The sequence below is a fragment of the Balaenoptera borealis genome (genome assembly GCF_965194805.1).
Source record: "Balaenoptera borealis genome assembly, chromosome: 20".
NCBI classification, from domain to species: Eukaryota; Metazoa; Chordata; class Mammalia; order Artiodactyla; family Balaenopteridae; genus Balaenoptera; species Balaenoptera borealis.
The window spans coordinates 9,979,623-9,999,715 of NC_138879.1; the positions used below are offsets into that span (position 1 = coordinate 9,979,623).

Sequence of the window (20,093 nt, forward strand, 5' to 3'; positions counted from 1 at the left end):
TGGTTGAATGTTTGCAAACGCGCTTTGCTTTTGCAGTATTTTTTAAAATGCCTTTCACCTAATCCGCTTGGTTGCGTCCGCCCCGTTCCGCAGGGCAGGTGGAGAGAGTGCAGTCCCAGGCCTGACCTCCAGATACTCTCACATAAGCAAAGGAATATTGTTACTCCACAGAAAACAACTTTTCCTAAAAGGGAACACTTGGAGTACACAACACAATCTGCTGTGTCCTTGGCAGACAAGTGTGAAGGGCAGGCTGGGCGATCCTGGGTGAAGCAACTAGAAACCTGGAGCTAGTCGTTACGTTCCTTCCCCGCACAGTCCTTCAAGCAGGGACTGGCAATGGAGAGAGAGAATGGGTGTAATTGGAACAAAATTCACCTGTAGTTATCACTTGGGGAGTGCTGGTTTTTGAAAAAGCAAACAAGTATGAACAGACCCGCAGGAGCCTGAGGTTGAGCTCTGCCCTGTCTGTGAGAATCCTCAACTACAGAGATTCAGATTGGGATTTGTCCCGGAATCCGTTCTGAGCCCTAAGGCAATGATTCAGACAAAGACCTCACTCTTCCAGGTCTGATACAATGTATAAATGAGTGATTAAAAGTGTGGGAGCAGGTGGGGGGCGGAGGGCGGGCAACTAGCCCAGGATTGAGGAGACCTCAGTTTTATCCCAGCTCTGCCCTAGTTAGCAAGTTGCTTTGGACACTTCTTTTGGGCCTCCATGTGATCATCTGTGAAATAAAGATGATCTCCAGCAGATCTTTGATTCTAATAACAATACTGATGACATTTGTTCCTGGTGCTGAGTTCATATTATGTGCCAGATACCAAGCTGGCCACTTGCCCACACTATCTGATTTAATCCTCATGGCAACCCTACAAAAAGATATTGTTTCCATTTTACAGATGATAAAACTGAGTGTGCAAGATCCCAGCAAGCAAGTGTGGTTTAAACCCAGGTTTCTCAGGCTCCAAGTTCACATCTTTAGCTCAGGCCCTCAGAGGTAACCCTGAAATTTTTCTTAGATGACAAAGCTATTGCCTGAAAAGGCCCGCATCCTGCTTGAGAATGTGATCTGAGACCTGGATGTCGAGTGGAGCCTTTGGCCACCCACACTCCCACCCTACTCCCCTTTCAAATTCCCTCCTAGAAGGCTTCCAAGTGGAATCTCCTAGAGGTGTGTTCACATGGCCCATAGGAAAGTCTTTTCTAAAATGCTTCATCTTGGGCTTCCCTGGTGGCGCAGCGGTTAAGAATCCCCCTGCCAATGCAGGGGACACGGGTTCGAGCCCTGGTCCGGGAAGATCCCACATGCTGGAGAGCAACTAAGCCCGGGAGCTACAACTACTGAACCTGCCCTCTAGGGCCGCAAGCCACAGCTACTGAACCCATGCACCCCAAATACTGAACCTGCCCTCTAGGGCCGCAAGCCACAGCTACTGAACCCATGCACCCCAACTACTGAAGCCTGCGTGCCTAGAGCCCGTGCTCCACAACAAGAGAAGCCACCGCAATGAGAAGCCCGTCGACACAACTAGAGAAAGCCTGTGTGCAGCAACGAAGACCCACGCAGCCAAAAATAAATAAATAAAATTTTAAAACATGCTCCATCTCAAACGTCACCAGAGAAATGCAAATTAATACCACAATGAGTTAACATTCCACACTCATGGAACTGCTAGAAGCTAAAAGACTACACATTGGAAAGAATGTGGAAGCAAATAGATTGTAAAACTGCAGGGAATGTAAAATGATGCAACCATTTGGGAAAATAATTTGAATGTTTCTTTTATGTAACATACTTACCCTATGAGCACATCCATTGCTGTCACCACTGCAACTAACTACTGCCTGTAGGCTGGTAAATTCCAAATGTACCAACACAGACCTCTCTCCTCCTCATCTTTGGAAAGGTGGGTCCAGTGCCTCCTGGACACCCCCTCCCCAGAAGGGGGTGTCCTTTCGAGGTGTCCCACAAGCACCTCGAAATTCACCATGCCCAGAAACGCCCCCCCCCCACCGCCCCCACCAAGCTGTCTCTCCTTTCTGCCCTGTTGCCTACTTGGGCTGCTGTGCTGGAGCTCAGACCAAATCCTTGCCCTTTTCAGCTGGTTTCCCAGTGGGTCCGGCCACTTGGGGGCACTGCTGAGACTGGTGGGCAGAGGAAAGGAGAAGCAGGCCTTTTCTTCCCCTCCCTCTCTGCTTTGAGTGGAGTCTCCAGCAGTGGCTTCAACGCCATCCAGAGAGACATACTGTGGTTGCAGCCTCCCACCTGGCCCCTCCCTGGGCTCTGGTAGGGCAGCCTACAAGAGCTGCCCCTCCTTCTGCCCCTCCACCCTCGAGGTGCTGACAGCTTCCGCTGTTCCCTTCTTGGCTTCCCAGGGAGTTTCTTCCATCAGGCTGTCACCAATCCCTACCTTAATCCCTGCTGTTTTAAAGGCTGTGCAGAGTGGTTTTGGAGTTCCTGGTTGGACCTGGACTGATGCACACAGTAACCCCAACAATCACCTGCCTGGCCGCATCCTGGACTCCCCCTCTCTCCCTCACCCCGTGTAAATTCTCAACAAATTTTGCTAATTTTACTTTCCAAATATTCCTCAAGCCATTCCCTCCCCTCAGTCCCATTGCCCAAGTAAAGCCGCTCTCCGCTCTCTCCTGCATTACTGGCATAGAGCCAAGTCCGTTGGTCAAACTGCCAAACAGAATAATATATTTAAAAGGCCTACCTGAACCCATTTCACTCCTGTCTGAAACCCTTTCCTGTCCACCCCTCCCCCTGCCTCCTGCTGATGGGAAAGCCAAGCTCCTTCGCATGGTCTCTAATAGCCTCCCAGGGGCTGGCTTTTGCCTGCCTTTCCCCCTCCTCCCCAGCCATTCCCTGCCCTACATCCTTCAGCAGAGCTAAATCCAAGTGCCCCTCAGGCCCCAATCAGGCTGTCTCTACTCCAGGCTCAGGTTGGTCTTTGGCCTAAAATTCCCTTTCCCACTTGTCCTTCAACCACCTCCTCTGGTGCCACCTCCTCCAAGAGGTCTTCCTGGATTCCCTCCATCCCTGCCATTAGGTTGGTGTTGCCTTGGGCTGGTGGCACATTCCACTTATACATTCATTTGGAATGTTCTCTGGACTTCTCCTCCTTCCCCCACCATGTCTCATTTCATTGGTGTGTCCCTGGGCTGGTGTGCTGGCGGTACACTGTGGATAAATGTGAAATCCAACTAAATGGCAAATAAAATGCTAGAGATGAGACAACTGAATAATCTCTAAATCCTGAAAGAGAAAACTGGAGAAACACTGAAGATGAAAGAATAAAGTATTCTCAATTTTAAAAAATAAAGCCGTAACCAAAATGAATCAAATTAGAACTTACCTTAAAAAAGATGCATTAACAAAGTAACAGTACTGTTGCCCAGAAGTCACCTGGGGGCTCCTTACTTTGGAGGTCGAGGTAAAAGGGACTGGACCCCTCCCCCGGTTTCACAGCCTGTAGATGACCAAAGATTTAAGCTAATTTCTGGAAAGACCTATGTCACATTTCTAACTGTAAAGTAATCATTGTTCTTCTGACTTTTACGTCAGTCATTGTGAGTTTTGGTTCCTATGAGCCACTCCTGCTGGGCCTACACAACCCTGACAATTTCCAGTTTCTAGAAACTGCCAAATTAGATCCAAACCCGGGTCTGGTTGAACTCACCAAGGAAAAGCCACGTGGCAGGGCTCCAAGAGTTTTGTTTTAGGCCTCTTTCCCCTGCATGCAGATGGGCTGCAATGGAATTGGGCCTGTGTTTGGCGGTTTGGCCAAAAAGTAGCCAATGGACCTTAAATCCCTGTGCTGGCCTTAAATGCCTGTGTTGGCTGTGGCCACTCGCCTGCCTCTTCCTTCCCCTCCCAGACAAAGCTTCCTCTCTAAGAAAACTCACCCAGCGTAAATGCCACAGGTGTGTATTTTCCCTGTGTATTTGAGGGCAGCTTTCCCCACCTGCTAATACTGAAATCCTGCTTGAATCCTTACGGAAGCCGTGAGATCCCCCATCCCCACGGCTCTCATGACACCTCTCTGCACACCCGCCTGCCTCCCCCAAACTCCCCCACAAGGCCTCTCACTTGAGCCATGTCTGGGACTGCCTGGGAAGCAGGTGGGTAGAGGCAGAGTGGCCACGGCCAGAAGCTGCCTGTTGAATGGTGTTGAATGGTTGAACGGCGACTCAGTCCGTCTAGTACCTGGGCGTGGAGGTGGTAGATGTCACCCCCAAGCCAGAGAGGCTAAGAATCTATGGTGCCTCCTTCCCTCCTCTTTCTGGCTGAAAACCAAGGACTCCGAGGCTCCAGAAGGTGGTGAGGGACACTGAGGGACAGAAGGCAGGTCCTGAATCAGCCATGGAGGGCGCCCACCAAACATCCCCATTGGTCTTGGCAAGAAATAAACTCCTTTGTGTTAGTCCCTGGGATACTGGGCTCATTTGCTACGGTATCCAGAGCTGCCTTAGCTGGTACACCTTCGCTCTCAGGTCACAGGAAGGTAGGATAAGGCTTTTGGGCCCCAGGGTTGTGGGTGTACTGCATCTGAGGATGAGCCCTAGCAACTGGGAATACGGCAGAGGGGGTTTGATATACCTCGTGTGGTCGGAAGGGGTCCCATAATGACAGGGCGACACTGCATAGCAGCTTGTCCAGGACAGTGCCGCTTTACACCCCTTGATCCTATTAATTGTTAACGGCGCCCGCTTTCTCTCTCAGAAGCGTCCTGGTTTGGAAGAGAAAGCACATAGGGATGAATTTCCCATATAATTGAATTTTATTCTTTTTTTAAGTTTAGAAATTACAACTTGGAACAAGGTATCTTGGTGTGATCAAGTGTCTTCACTGAGACTAGGATTTTGCTGTTATCATTGTTTCAAAATTCAGAAAAAGGGAGAGAAATTTGCCTTTGTCCTGGGGGGGAAAAACACATAAAAACAAACCACTACAAGGCTCTTCCTGCGAGTGGAAGGAAAGGGTCCCCACCTGCTGCTGGGTGGGCATCGATCTGCAGAGGATAACCTGCTTCCACCTGAGCCACGGCCTTGTTGGAGTCTCCGTCCATGGTCCTTAGAGAGGCTGGGGAAGTAGGGCAGGTGCATGTCCTACTGAAGAGCCGGGCCCAGGATTCCGACTCTGCCTGGGTTCAAATCCCAGCTCTAGCGCTGAACGGCTGGGTGACCGGTAACTCAAGCTTCCCAGGCCTCGGTTTCCCTGTCTATCCAATGGGAAGGTGAGAGGACCACCCCTCAGAGTTGGCAGGTGTTAAATGAGGTCATGTACGTGAAACCTTTAGCACAAGTCCTGGCGTGGGATAAATGTTAGCTAAGACTGGAATTATTAGGTTTATCAGAATGATTTCCTAAGCAGTTGCCCCTGGGAGTTTAGGAGCGGAGTCTCCTGGACGGGGGACAGATCATGGAAGAAGATGGGAAGGACTCATATGCGAAAAAGAGTTATCACGGCAGGCCCGAGACCTCTCTCCCCCCGGAAGGCCTGCTTCCGAGGTCTGGGAGCGTGGATTTCTAATTAAGAGTGGCTCCTGTGCCCCAACTGTTTGTGGATGTTAAAACCTGCTTCTGCTCTGGGAGTCTGGGGTTTTGCTACACGCTGGGCAGAGGGCGCCAACCTGACCAGCACCCAGTACAAACGCTGGGGGCTAAGTCTCTAGGGAGCCTCCCTGGTTGGAATCTTGTTCCTGCTGCCCACCCCCCCAGCCCCACCACCCAACTTCCCTTCAAAGGACAAAGCGAGGACACGTTGATTGGCCTAAAAATAAAAACGAAACTTCCCGCTTTCTTTCTAGGTCATGTATGCAGCATTACCCCTGCCTCCCATCCTGGATCCTGTCCTCAGATCCTCCATAACACTCGCCCTTTCTCTGATTTTGACCCCCACGTGACACCCCACCATTCTGCAGACACCGACTTGGATTTGGTCCACGCTACTGTTTCATTTAATTAGAAAGAAACATTCCTCCAAGTTGTTACAGAATGAAAACATGCAGAATTATCTCCTGTTTCTGAATGTCTTTTTTTTCGTTTCCCCACAATTTGTTTCTTGGAGGAAAAAAGCTGCTATTAGAGCTAAATGATTCCCCAAATCAAAGCACTGCCTTTCACCGCGAGATGATTCAAGGCAACTGCCTGTGACAGGGTGAGCTGTGGGTCGGCTTGAAGCTTGAACCCAAGGCCAGAGATAGACCGGTCCGTGAACTTGAAAGTCTTAATGTAAAACCATGGCAACAGCACGTCGCTGTTAGGATAAAGCTGACCCTACTGAAATATTGCAGCTCCACCATCTTGGTTTGATTTTAAGTTAGATGAGATAAACAGATCCAGGAATAATTAGGAGGGAAAAGATAGTGCCCCTCACACGTCTGAAGGATTTTCACCAGCCCTGATGGTTCTTCCACTGCCGCCCTGACCCCCACCCCCCCGATCGTGGTCTCGCGAACTGGATCCTGCAGAGGCTGCTGCTGTGTTTCCAGTTTGAACCCACATGTGTCTGTTGGGGGTTCCGACCAGAGAGCAGGTTGTCCTCAGTTGCCCACATTGCTCTTCTTTCACAGAATGAGTAAGGCTGAGGGGGAAACAGTGGTGTCTGGTAGAATCCCTAACAATCTGGTTACCCCATATGTGGGTCTTCAGACTGATTTAAAACTGCCTGCAAAGATCAAGAAAACTGGGAAAATTGTTGAAACTGGATCATGAGTGCATGGAGTTCGTTTTGTCATTCTCTGTGTTTCTGTCTATGTTTGAAAATTTCCACAAGAAGTGTTTTTAAAAAGTCACATTTGACCTAAATACATAAAATGAATGAAACGTTTGTGTTAAGACCCCAAATGTGGTCTGCAGGTTGGGACGGGCACCAATGCCAAGTAAGGTCATTTGTATGACACAGAAAGTGTTTGTATTATTCAATATTATTCTAATATGCCTCTGAACCATTTCCCCCATAGATCTCATCATATGGAAAAAACAATCCAGATATTTCTGCAGTGGATGGCATTTAATGCTTTGTCTCACTAACTCTTTACTGCCTCATGAGGCAGCCATGAGTTTGTTCTTGCTGATTAGGGATCTGCTACAGAAAATGGCAAACATGAATCTTCCAGCTTGTCCCTGGAATAACAAATTCTACAAGTGGGCCAGAGGGTGGTCACGTGTTCGAACATACCATGAACGGACTTTCATATGGTGACTCACAGTGATATGAGACTCAGTTAAAGTTTAAATGATGATGGGGGGACTTCCCTGGTGGCGCAGTGGTTAAGAATCTGCCTGCCAATGCAGGGGACACGGGTTCGATCCCTGGTCCAGGAAGATTCCACATGCTGCAGAGCAACTAAGCCCATGCGCCACAACTACTGAGCCTGCGTGCCACAACTACTGAAGCCTGTGCGCCTACAGCCCATGCTCCGCAACACGAGAAGCCACCGCAATGAGAAGCCCACGCACAGCAACGAAGAGTAGCCCCCACTCGCAGCAACTAGAGAAAGGCCACACGCAGCAACGAAGACCCAACGCAGCCATAAATAAATAAATAAATAAATAAATAAATTAGTTAAAAAAAAGAATGATGATGGGACCATTTTTCCCAGCTTGAGGGGGAGAGAAGGGAGGCAGGGCAGGGGGGCAGGGGAGGGGACTTGAGGGAGCGACTGCAATGTATGGACCTTATTTGGATCCTGATTCAAAACAACAAACTATAAAAAAGCATTTACGAGACCATCAGAGATGTCTGAACACTGACTAGATCTTCCATGACATTCATGGATTCTAATTATGTTTTCAAGGTGTGATAAAAGTATTTCAGAAATGTTTTAAAAATAGTTTTTGCTTTGGGACTTCCCTGGTGGTCTAGTGGCTAAGACTCCACGCTCCCAATGCAGGGGGCCCGGGTTCAATCCCTGGTCAGGGAACTAGATCCCACACGCCACAACTAAAGATCCCATGTGCCGCAACTAAGACCTGGCGCAGCCAAATCAAAAAATAAATATTAAAAAGATAGTTCTTGTTTTTTTAGAGATATGTACTGAAACATCTACAGATAAAACTGTTTGGCATCTGGAATCTTCCCTTCCTGATAATCTCAGGCAGGGTGGTTGGGGGAGTGGGTGCAGGCAGAGGAGAAAGACGGTGGGTTCATTGTGGAAGATGCAAGATGGTTGCAGGGCTCTGCTTTCATGTGTGAGTGTGTGTGTGTGTGTGTGTGTGTGTGTGTGTGTGTGTGTGTGAAGTGCTCCATAACAGAAAGGGAGAAGTATGTGCTGAATGAAGGGGTCCCGTCCTGCCTCTTGGCCAGTTTAAGAAACCATATTCACTGTCGTCTGCCCCACTCTCTGCCACATCCCACATAGGCCTCTAAGCACCCAGGCCTGCTTCTCAGGGGATAAACCAAGCCGCACCCTCCCCTGTTCCTAACCTAGAAAGCGGCAGCTCGGAACGTCGGACAAGACCACACAGAGAGCCAGCGTTCTCGTTGATAATACTGTTTACTGTCCACGGACCGAGCGGTCACTCGAGAATGACACAAGGCATCGGAGACATGCGCTGTCTGCTTGTCGACTTTCAACAACTCTCACGTGTTCCCAGCACAGGAAGGTCTCAGACTTCATATTCCAGCAAAATCACATTGCCCCAAAAGTAAAACAAAACAAAACAAACAAACGAAAAAATCCAAACAAAAACGAACAAGATCAACAAAGCTTTAAATTACGGCGGCAAGTCCGATATTTCTTAATACTTATCAAGCAAAGATTTGGAAATAACTACAATGTAAACTTTATTTTAAATATTTTGAGTTGCTTGCAGAAGACAAGAATAGAGGGAGGAAAGAGCAGTGCTTAGAACATAACATATAAATTAAACAATGCTGAATGGAGAGCCTTCTTAAACTATATATATATGGCAATTATTTACTGTTGAGGGTACTTGAGTGGCTTCTCTCGGCCACCACCAGGTACTTCATCTTGACTTTTTTTTTTCTGCTCAGCACGGCTACAAGACCGATGTGCGTAGACTGAATATAAAGGCCACCTTTTAGAACCAACCTACTCAAAGATTCTTTGCTTTGTAATAATTGGAACTGGAGAACAAAAGATGGGAGACGGAAAATCAACGATACTCAAGGAACTGAAGGAAAGGTCTGAAGGAATCACCATCATAGGCTAGCTACCGCGCCATTTCCACTCTGGGTCCAATGCTCCCACGATGCAGAAACCTTTGAAAAAAAAAGGTGCGAGTCTAACCCCTACCAAGGGTAATAAAAAACACAGCACAGGAATGATTACAACTGATGTCAGAAACAAACCAACACATTAAAAAAAATCAGCAGAAACAGGAGTAAATGTTACATATGATAACACCGTACAGGAAGCAGACGGGGGTGGGGTGTTATACTGATTGGAGGGTCTGGTGTTCTCGTATATACTGAAATCACAAGGACTGGTCCATTATGACATCTTACAAACTTTCTATCACTGTACAGCATGAAGACGCCCTTGGAGCGGGCCGGATTCCTGGAGAGTCCCCTAGTCTGCCCTAGAAAGGGAGTCATCAAAATCTGTGCTGACCAGGTCCCGGGTAGGCATGGGGGCTGCATGCCACTGGTGGGGGGGGGTCAGGGGTCTTACAGGTGCTTTGGGGTCACCGCAGAATAGAGCAGGCTTAGAGGATGACTTTGGAAGAATTCTGCAGAAGGACCACTCCCAGGCTGACAGACTTCAGTTTCACTGTGTGTGTTTGCATAGTGTGCATGATAAACTCAGAACAGTTTATCTTTAGAACACAAGTGGGAAGAAAAAGGAGATTATCTTTACTGTTACTGAGAAATTTCTGCCTCTGCTAACTCCCATTTTACTGGCATCAGGAAACCACCTTTAGGGAACAGATAGGTTCCCTAGTTCCCTATGAACTTTCTTAACTGAGAGATCTTCGTAATAAAAGAAATATAAGCAGAGGTGGGTACACCTGTAATTTGGGTTCACATATTCTCTAAAAATTCATCTTTAGAAGAATGTCTCTTAAAGCTGGCCACAGAGTCCTGGAGGCCCAGAAAGCAATGAGAATTTTACTGACGCCACCTCCCTCCAAAATCCGTCCTTCCCTGGGGAGGACTTCATTCTACGCTTCGTTAACTTCACTCTCGGGAACCCCCGCGTGGCACAGTGACGGTCAGTCTTTGAGGGAGGTCATACTCTAAACCTCTGGTACCTGCTTGGGGGCCTCTGAGGCATGTTGGGGGACAGAGCGGGACCCAGCTTTTGATGTCCTCAGGATGTGCAGACGGCACAGCCAGCTCATGCCACCAGCCACACACAACCCCTCGCCAAGCAAATTCGTGCCCCTCCACCTGGATGCCACAGGCCAGAAAGAGAAGCAGGGAGCGAGGGGCCTCAGCAGGTCAAGAAGGAACTACAAGGGCAGCCAAGCCCCGCGCCCGCAAATGTCTGCCCCAGGGCAGAACGTGGCAGGTTCCGCCAAGGGCTGGGGTGTGTGTTGGGGGCCAGGGATGGGAATCAAAGGACTTGGCTGGAGCTGAAGCTCGCTGTCCCAGCATCGCTACGGGGCCTGGGAGGGAGGCTCCTGATGGAATTCTGCAGATTAATACGATTAACTGGGGCTCCGTCAAGAGCAAGCCACCGGTCCAGGGCTGCTCCCAGACACACAGAAGTCACAGGTACTGGGAGTCCGTGGTGGGCATGGGGGAGTCTGCGGGGGTACAGGGCACTTACAAGGGGCAGGGGCTGCCACCCTAGGGCCAGAGGTGGAAGCTGCAGGAACTGAGGGACATGCCCCTCTCAAGAGGAAAGGGACCTGGTAGGCCTGCTACACAGTCTGGCAACGACCCTCAAAAGTTTCTGCAAAATGCATACTTCCAGGCTCTGCCCTGACCAGGCTGGGGGACCCTTAAGTGCTGCCTGCTCAGCGTTTGTGACAGTGCCAAGGCTGGGCCTGGGAGGGAAGCCCGAACGTCCTGCCCCTGCCCGCGCTCAAGGATGGGAGACCGAGTTGCGCAGTGTCCAGGCTGGCGGGTGGGGTATGGGACCCACCTCTGCCTCCAGACCCACAACGATGTTGAAAAGGAAAACGGGGGTGGGGAGGAGAATCACACTAATTTAGACCCACTTGGATGACTGTTTTATTCATGCTGTTTCCAGGAAGGGATGTCGGAGCTGGACCAGTCTGAACTCTTGGAGGCTTTCAATTGGCCACAGGGGTGCTGGTGGCCTGCTTACGGGTCCTCGATGTCCAGAAACTCCTGCTTGGGGGGTGCCGCTCCACGGTACCATGCGCAAGAGCCGTCGCTTCTCTTGATGCAGGCGAAGAACTTGGCCTGGTGCCCGTTGATGTTCTTCTCCGTGACCCAGTCCATCCAGAGGCACTCGTCCGGAGAGGAGATGTAGCACGGGATCATGGGGCAGCGCGTGATCTAGGAAGGGGGACGCAGAGGTGGATTCAGTCAGGGACCAAGGCCACTCATGGGGGCATCTCCACAACCTGGCAATGCACCTGGCGAAGGTGCTCAAGGGCAGTTTGCAGAGTGAATGACCAAGCGAGTGCACCAGGAAGGGAGGGAGCTGGGACTGGAGTCCAACCTGCTCCATCAGTAGCCTTTCCTGAGCCCCATACTCTCCAAATGGTAGTAGGCAGCCTGCCCAAGGTGGGACAGTACACTGTCTCTGCACCCCCGGCTACTGTAAACGCGCCTCCATTTTGGGCCATCTGGTCTACCTTCTCTGAGCATGACAAACTGCCTTCAGCTCAGCCCTGCCCTCCTGGGAGTACAACAATAATAACAATAAAGGGTCTTGAATCTACTGGATAGGTTCAAATCAAATTAAAAGGACGTTGTCTTGCTCCCAAGCACACATGGGTTTAGAGGGGATCGGCAAGTAGCATTTTGGCAAAAGAACCTGAGTTCACAGGAAGGTGAAAACCTTCAGGCCAAGCAAAGAAAAAGGAGGAACTTGTTTCTTAACTTCATGTTAGGCACAGAGGAGTTTGCTGGACTTACGTGTAGCTGTAGGTCGGAATTCACGTTCTGAATGAGCGAAGGACAGGAGGGCCCACCTACCAGGATGGGCAGGAGGGCTGCACAAGCAGCGCCAACCGGCATAGGCCAATCCCTGCAGCCTCGCACAGGGCCGCGCTGGGCCAGCATCTTCTGGACCCAGACTCGCATCCTGTGCTGGGGCTGGGGGAGGGGCAGTGCTGATGTGTTAGGAGACAACAGGATGGGAGCCTGTGGGCCGTGAAGGAGGTCTCACTTTCTATGGCTGCTTCTAAGCATTAGCGCCGCTGTAACTGTGTTTGGTGCAACCTCTGGGCCGCTTTTAAGAAGAGGGGCTGGGGCTTCAGCACACAGACCCCACATTTACACGGACCCATGCGTGGAAATGGCTGGTATGTTGGCAAAAGCATAGCACCCGGGACACTCTTTCACAAGGCACACAAGTCTCTGCACTTGCACATTTGTAGAAAGATACTCCTAGGACCATGTTCTCCCCACAAAACTCCTCCTCCTAGAAGGCTTCCTTCCTAGAAGCTATAGGCCACATGGCCAGATTCCCCATACCTCCCAAATGTCCCTGGCCGGACATCCTCACTTGTGGGTAGGCCACACCTCCCCAGAGCCCTGGCCTAAGTTGGGACCCCGTGGATTGAGAGGCCCAGGAAAGCCAGGGATCAAATCCCAGCAGTCCACCCACCTGGAGGAGGTGGTGATGAGGCGAAGCCTGGGAGGAGGTAGTGGTGGCTTACCTTGCACTCACAGCCCATCTGGTACCTGTGGTTCAGGCTCTTCTTCTGGGTGGTGCTCAGGGTGTCCCAGGGCACGATGAAGTCACAGAGGGTGATGTGCATCTTGCCATTCCCCTCGGCCTTTCCTGAGTAGACAGGGGTCATCAAGCTCAGGACAAGTTATGGGTTCTCATCCTTCTGCATTTGGATGCGGCTTGGGCATGGGGAGGGTCAGTTCTGACGGTACCGTGTGCTGTGGGCTCAGTTGTGTCCCCTCCAAAATTCAGATGTTGAAGCCCTTACCCCTAGCACGTCAGGATGTGACTGAATTAGGAAAGAAGGTCTTTAAAGAATTGATTAAAATGAGGTCATTAGGGTGAATCCTAATCCAATAGGACTGCTGCCCTTATAAGAGGAAGAGATTAGACACAGACAGACACAGAGGGACGACCATGTGGGGACACAGGGAGAAAGTGGCCGTCCACAAGCCAGAGAGAGAGGCCTCAGAAGAAACCAACCCTGCCAACACCTTGATCTTGGACTTCCAGACTCCAGAATTGTGAGAAAATAAATTTCTGTTGTTTAACCAGTCTGTGGTTTTTGTTATAGCAACCCGAGCACACTCATACACCGTGGAATATTTACTCTGAGTATAAGAAGAATGCAAGTTCACTGTAGAAAACTTAGAAAAGGTAGGAAATAATTTTTAAAAACTTCTCTCTTTTCATTACCTAGAGCTAAATTTTGATGCATTTCCTTCCAATGTTCTTTTATGCACACGTATTCACACACAAAAGATAATGTTGTACGTAAATTGTACTGTTTCCTGTTTTTTTTCCACCAAATATTTATTCCTAAGCATTTCCTCCATTTGATGTTGAACTTGTAATTCTGGGTTGTTCCGTTATGAACAGTAAAAACAGAATTTTATAAAATCAGAAATCTGCCCTGAATTCCTTTTATTGGGGATGATGAGACGCTGTTGGTACCTTAGGCTCCTGCCCCCTTCCTCCTTTTGTGAAGAGTTCTCATTGGTGACAGCCCGGGCATTAGCTGAGCAGGAGAAAAAGACAAGCCAGTGTATTCTGGTGACTGACAGATCCTAACAAGGGCCAGGGAGGTCGTCTAAAATCTTGTCCCTCCTGCTACAATGGCACCTTGTCAAGAGGCACAGATGCCCAGTGATGACACCAGAGCCTGGCAGAGAGCGACACGCGATTCCCTCAGAGGCAGACAGGAGCCCCGGGCTGCACCCTGAGCACCTCGGCTTGACAAAGCTGCAGTGCATCCGACTTAATGATCTCAGGCATAGCCCTGGCCACGAACAATCTGCTAACAGAAACATAGCTCAGCGAAGCGCTGATGCAGCTTGTCGTCAACTGCGCCCCGTCGGGAGGAAGTGAAACAGAAATCTATTGCCAGGGGAAAGATGAGATGGGCTGCCTGAGGCCTGAGCGGCACCAGTGACATCCTTTGCCACCTGCCTATCCTTTGCTGGGCAGGTGGCAGGAAGCAGTCCCCAGATATGAATTCTCATGCTCTTCTTCTTTAAACACTCCTCTTACCCTCAGGAGCTCTATTTTTCCTTGTTATCTGTTTAGAGTTGTATGACATTCCAGGTAAAGAAAAGGATCAAGGAGCAGAATGACTACCGTAGCATTCATTCTGATCCTCATAACTAAAAAAATATACATCTGGGTGGCCTTAAACTTCAAAAATAGCTATTTTTTTTTTTCTAGGCCTGTAGCTATTTTCTATGAGTTCAGAATAGATGAGGAGCAAAATGGACAGATGGCAAGTAACTCCTTCCCACAGCCTGGTTTCTTCTGGCATTTACTACCTTGCCCAGCCTGGTCATTCATCAGAGGCAGGCTGAGTACTCATTCTAGCCCCTCCCTCCAGACTTCCGTAGCAACTTCCACTGCGTCACGTGACTGGCACCAATATCCCACTTCACATTGTTCTTTGCCTTTCTTACGTATCTTGTTCCTTAACCAGCTCATAAACATGAAGGGTAAGGGTTGTGTCTTAATCCATTTTTATCCATAGTTCCTTGCACATAGTAACGGCTCAATAAATGTCTGCTGACAATGACGTGGGTATCTGTTCTAACAATGTGCTTCATTATCTTTTTCTTGCTGTCTTCCTCTTTAATCTTTTCACCACCAATTCAAACTTCCACAGAGAACGGACAAAGGCAGGGCATGGAGACGAAATGGAAATTGTATAGTTTCAGTGGTCCCAGTTACTGGGCTCACATGAGCTTTAACTGTCACGTGTAAATGGTGTAGCATCTCAGAATATTAAAAGGCGATCCCTTTCAGCAGGGGTAATTAAGACTTGGTTGGGCACGTGAGCATCTGTCTGCCTTGGAAAAAAAGCAAAGTCTTTCTTGGCTACAGAAAAACAGGAATTAATTAAAATTTGTAACTGAGGGTTGTATGTTTATTTTTCCTTCCGGAGGAGAGGACTGTAGAAGAAAATTACAGGGCCGATTCCATAACAGTTCCTGAACACAAGCGTCTCACGGAGCCAACTCAACATGTGAATTTGACTCATCAGCCCAGGAGGAGGTGGGCTGCCCCAGGCTATGTGGTCACTCGTGCGGCTGCAGCCAGCGCTGGCTGAGTGGTTTACTGTGCCCCGTGATTCTTGGTTAGCCCATTCCGACTCCAGGAAAACAAGATCTAGAGTCTGTTCTTTAGAAATTAAACACCAGATTTGTTCCAGAGCTGTCTCGCTGAGCCAGGGAAGGAAGTCAGATTAGAGAGGTCCCTCTGTAATGGGGTGAGTCAGCCACCAGTGGAAGTGCCTTTTATTAATCTTATGTTCCACGGCCAGTTAGGGAACTAAAATGTGTCCCATGTCACTTGCTTCCTTCCAATACTAAATGTGAGGTAGTCAAGATGATAGGCACACAGTTACCACGTGAATTCCTCTTCAAGTGTTTTTAATTTTTATTATAAGTGGAGCTACAATTTGGATGGTTTCATGTGTAGCAAGCTTCTGAAATGTGTGTGGCAATTACTTGTATAACTGTCTTCTCATTCAGCCTGGGGACAATTGAAAGGGCCTGTGGTAGGAGCAGCACAGGTCACATACATGTTACATGTTAAATAGCACATATGAACGGCTGAGCTTCCGCGTGGGAAAAATATCAACGTTATCACGAGTGACTTGAAATTATGAGGCTTTCTGCATTTGACTCACAATGCTCCCTTTGGACATGAAGTCTTTCCCTTTCCGAAAAGGGTCTGAGCACAGCTGATTTTCCCTCCACGTCCCCCAAAAGAAATAAAAGCAACCACCAGCAAAACAATCACCACGCGGCCACCACGTGGACCTCCACTCTTGTCCTGGACCCACCTGCTAAGCAGCCCTGCGGTTTCCTTGCACTCTCGGGGTAAGCGGAACGGGACAGGACCCAAGCCCCACGCTCCGCGAAGACACTGCTGGGGCTCCTGACTGCTGGATATAAGCCATCTCCCCGTCCTGCCCCAGGATCCGGCCAAAGGGCCCCATGGTCTGGACCACCCATCTCGTGGAATAAAGGGTGGTGCCCCGCTCCTCAGAATCTCGGGGCAAGAGGCAGGTCTGACTGACTGAGAAGGGTGCCAGGAGATGAAATAATGTCCAGAGGCTACTGACCTTGAGGGAGGTGACCAACCATGGCTGCTGGGGCTCAGCTCTCCTGAGTGTGTGCAGACTGGCTATTTGGCACCTCTGGAACAAAAGGTCTGCCTTGACCCAGAGGAGGGCAGGTTCTCAGTCCTGGCTGCACAATGGACTCTCCTAGGGAGCTTTACAAATGCTGATGCTGGGGCCGCACCCCTGGAGATTCTGCTTGAATTGGTCTGGGGTGCAGCCTGGGCATCAGGATTTTTGCAAACTCCCTGTGGAATTCCAACGAGCAGTGCGTGTGGAGGACTGCTGGGTTAGGCGTTGGGGGAGTGAGACTTCTAAACCTGGACCAATGATGAAAGAAGCAGAGTGTAACAGACCCAGGGGTCAGGCAGACCAGGGTGTAAATTCTGGCTGCACCACTGCACCACTCCCCGGCAGTGTGACGCTGTCAGGGGTGTGCTGAGAAACGCCTGACCAGCAGCTCTCCTGGGAGGAAAAGATCTGGTGTGTAGCATTTGCCCTAATTCTGTGGTGTAAATAATCCCCCTCTGGCCAATTTCAAGCTACCACCATGACATCAACCAAAGTTTAACAGTCGGCTTGAAAGTGAAAGTGGGTTCAGGCACACACCACGGGACCTGGGAACACGGCTCCATCCTCTACTCCTCAGTTTTCCTCATCTGTAAAATGGGGATCATAATAGGGGGTAGTGAGGATTAAATGGAACCCACATGGAAAGCATTTGGAGAACGTCAGCTCCAGGAAAAGGGCACTCCTATTTCTATTAACAGGGAGCTGGTGAAGCCTGATGTAGAGGCCTTTAAGACAGAGCCTCAGCGTGGGTAAGGATTCAGCTGGGCATGTCTGGAAGCGGGTCCTAGCCCACACTGAGGTCGCTTTTCCACCAGGAGCCGCCCACGGCAGGATGCAGCCTCTCCCTCCTTGAATAAGGGCTTCGGCAGCTCTGCAGTTTGGCCAGACAGCCCTTAGAGGGCAGTGTGGAGACCCAGCAGGACGGCTGAGGCTCTCATTTTAAAGGGTGTTAGAGACAAGGACAAAAAAAGGACGCAGAAAATTAGAAGCCTTTGATTTGCTAGGGCGATAAGGTCCCTGAACCAGGTGTGTCTCCGCCAGTGCCATTTCCTGTGCTACTGTGATGTCACAGTCAGGTTGTCAGCTCTCTGCATTGTGATTTTGTCCTCATCTGCTTCTCTCCATTTGATATCATCTTTCCTATTGTAAAACCAGTAGATACTGCAAATGTGAAATGGTGCAGCTGTTTTGTAAAACAGTCTGTCAGTTCCTCAAATGGTGAAACACAGAGTCACCATAGGTCTGGCAGTTCCACTCCTAAGTATCTACCCAAGAGAAATGAAAACACACGTCCAGGCAAAAACTTGCACACACATGTTCAGAGCAGCATTGCTCATAATAGACAAAAGGCAGAAACAACCCCAGTGAAATGCTGAATGGATAGGAGAAATGCTGAATGGATAGGCAAAATGTAGTACATCCATCCAGTGGAATATTATTCGGCCATAAAAAGGAGTGAAGTTCTGATATAGGTTACAACATGAACAAAACATTAAAAACATTAAAAACTTTAAAAAACATTATGCTGAAAGAAGCCAGACACAAAGGACCATATGTTACACGATTCCATTCATAAGAAAGTCCAGAGTAAAGAAATCTACAAAGAAAGATTAGTGGTTGCTGAGAGCTGGGGTCAGGGGAGAATGGGGGTTAGGAAGGTAATAGCTAAAAGGTATAGGGTTTCTTTCTGACGGTGCTGATGGTTGCACACCTCTGTAAATACACCCAGACCCTTAAATTATACACTTTAAATGGGTGAATTGTATGCTGTGTGAATTATATCTCAAGAAAGATGTTAAAAAATAATAGGTGCTCAAAATAAAACATTTAGGAAGTTCAGAAGGGCCTATAAAGGAAGGAAAAAAATCTCCCATTATCCCCAAGGAGAGGGACAAAAGTCTTGAGGTAATGACAAAGAAACTCACGGAAGCAGGTGCTGGATGTGAGCATTTTGTGGAAGGGAGGGAGGTACTTGTCCAAGGAGAGATTCCAGAAGCCTCCTTGGCCCCGCTGCACCTCCCTCCCTGCAGCACCGCCCTTGCATGGCCAAGGTCAGCACCTTCTCCCGACACTACATCTTCTGGGTCCTGGCATCTGCTAGGGTCTCTGCCTCTTTGTACCTTTTAAGCATTCACTCACTATTCACATTTCCCCACGTGTGAAACTTATCTTACTTTCTTTAACTTCTTCTCCTGTCCCTCCCGGGTGGGTAACATGGGATTCCTGACAGCAGGGCCCCAGGATCTCTCCTCCTGAACCTCCTGCCATGCCGAGCACAGAGCTAGGCACCTAGTGGGCACCTGCTAAACATGTGTTGAAATATGTGAAATAATCTGGATGGAAGAAAATCCCCCAAATCATGGAGATTTGGATTTGGAATTAATTTTATGATTAAATTGGGATTTTGGGAACAAAATAGGATGTCGGTCTCGGGGAGGTGTCCTGTCTCTTCTTTTTTCTTAAGTTTGTGATCTGACTCCTACTTTCCCTAGAAGCGGACAGTGAGGTTCCTTAGCTGACCCGGACAGCACCGGCCAGAATAGGGGCCACCAGCTGCAGATGGCTGTTCACATTTACATTTAAATCAATTGCAATGAAGTAAAATGAAAGCCCCAGCCCCTCAGTTGCACCAGCCACAGCTCAAGTGCTCAGCAGCCACGTGTGGTTCATGGCGGCCAGACCGGACAGCACGGGCATACAGCATTTACGGCATCACTGGAGGTTCTGTTAGAGCGGGGGGGGGGGGTCTCATCTCGGGGTGATTCTGCCCCCGCCCCGGGAACATTTGGTGATGTCGGAGACCCCACGACGGGGTGGAGGATGTTACAGCAATTAGTGGGTAGAAGCCAGGGATGTAGCTAAATATCCTACATGCATAGGAAAAGCCCCCCAACAAAGAATGATCTGGTCTCAAATGTCAATAGTGCTGATTGTGAGGACACCTGCTCTGGACTCTGGGGGTGAAGCCTAGGTGGGTGGGCAGAGGAGGCAGTAGAAAGAAGTAAAGGGAAATCATTTTATGTAAGAATAAAAGAATATAATTTTTAAAAGAGATGCAATGATAAACAAAACGTGGTCTATCCATACAACGGAGTATTATTCAGCCTTAAAAAAGGAGGAAATTCTGACATTTGCTGCAACATGGCTGACCCTTGAGAACATGATGCTCAGTGAAATCAGCCCATCACAAAAGGGCAAACGCTGTAGGATTCCACTTTTATGAGGCCCTTAGAGGAGTCAGGTTCACCGAGACAGAAAGCAGAATGGAGATCGCCAGGGCTGGGGCGAGGGGGAGTTTAACAGGCATGGAGTTTCAGTTTGGGAAGACGAAAGTTCTGGAGATAGATGGTGGTGATGGTTGTACAACAGTGTGAATGTGCTTCATGCCACTGAACTGTACACCTAAAAATGGCTAAAATGGTAAATTTTATGTTATATATATTTTATCACAGTAAAAAAAGAGGGATACAATGAACAAAGCAGCAGGTGAGTAGAGAGCATAATAATACCAAGAGATCTAAAATGAGGTTTCAACTCTCCTTCCCCGCCTCCTGTCCAGGCTTGAGCACTTCGGGCATCTCACCTCTTTGCGTCCACCTGACCTCAAATTTCCTAT

The 20,093-nt window shown here is 49.0% G+C and overlaps 1 protein-coding gene across 2 annotated transcripts in view; it reads right to left on the bottom strand.

Moving 5' to 3' along the window:
- Nucleotides 1-8,492: 8,492 nt before the first annotated feature.
- The window catches only part of TIMP2 (TIMP metallopeptidase inhibitor 2), a 50,441-nt gene continuing 38,840 nt past the window's right edge, over nucleotides 8,493-20,093 (bottom strand). For both annotated transcript variants that reach the window (XM_082371601.1, XM_082371602.1), the window contains exons 4-5: nucleotides 12,782-12,906; nucleotides 8,493-11,450 (exon numbers count right to left, since the gene is read on the bottom strand). In XM_082371601.1, the coding sequence (XP_082227727.1) occupies nucleotides 11,253-11,450; nucleotides 12,782-12,906 (323 nt within the window). In that variant the 3' untranslated portion in view covers nucleotides 8,493-11,252. The remainder of the gene's footprint in view (nucleotides 11,451-12,781; nucleotides 12,907-20,093) is intronic.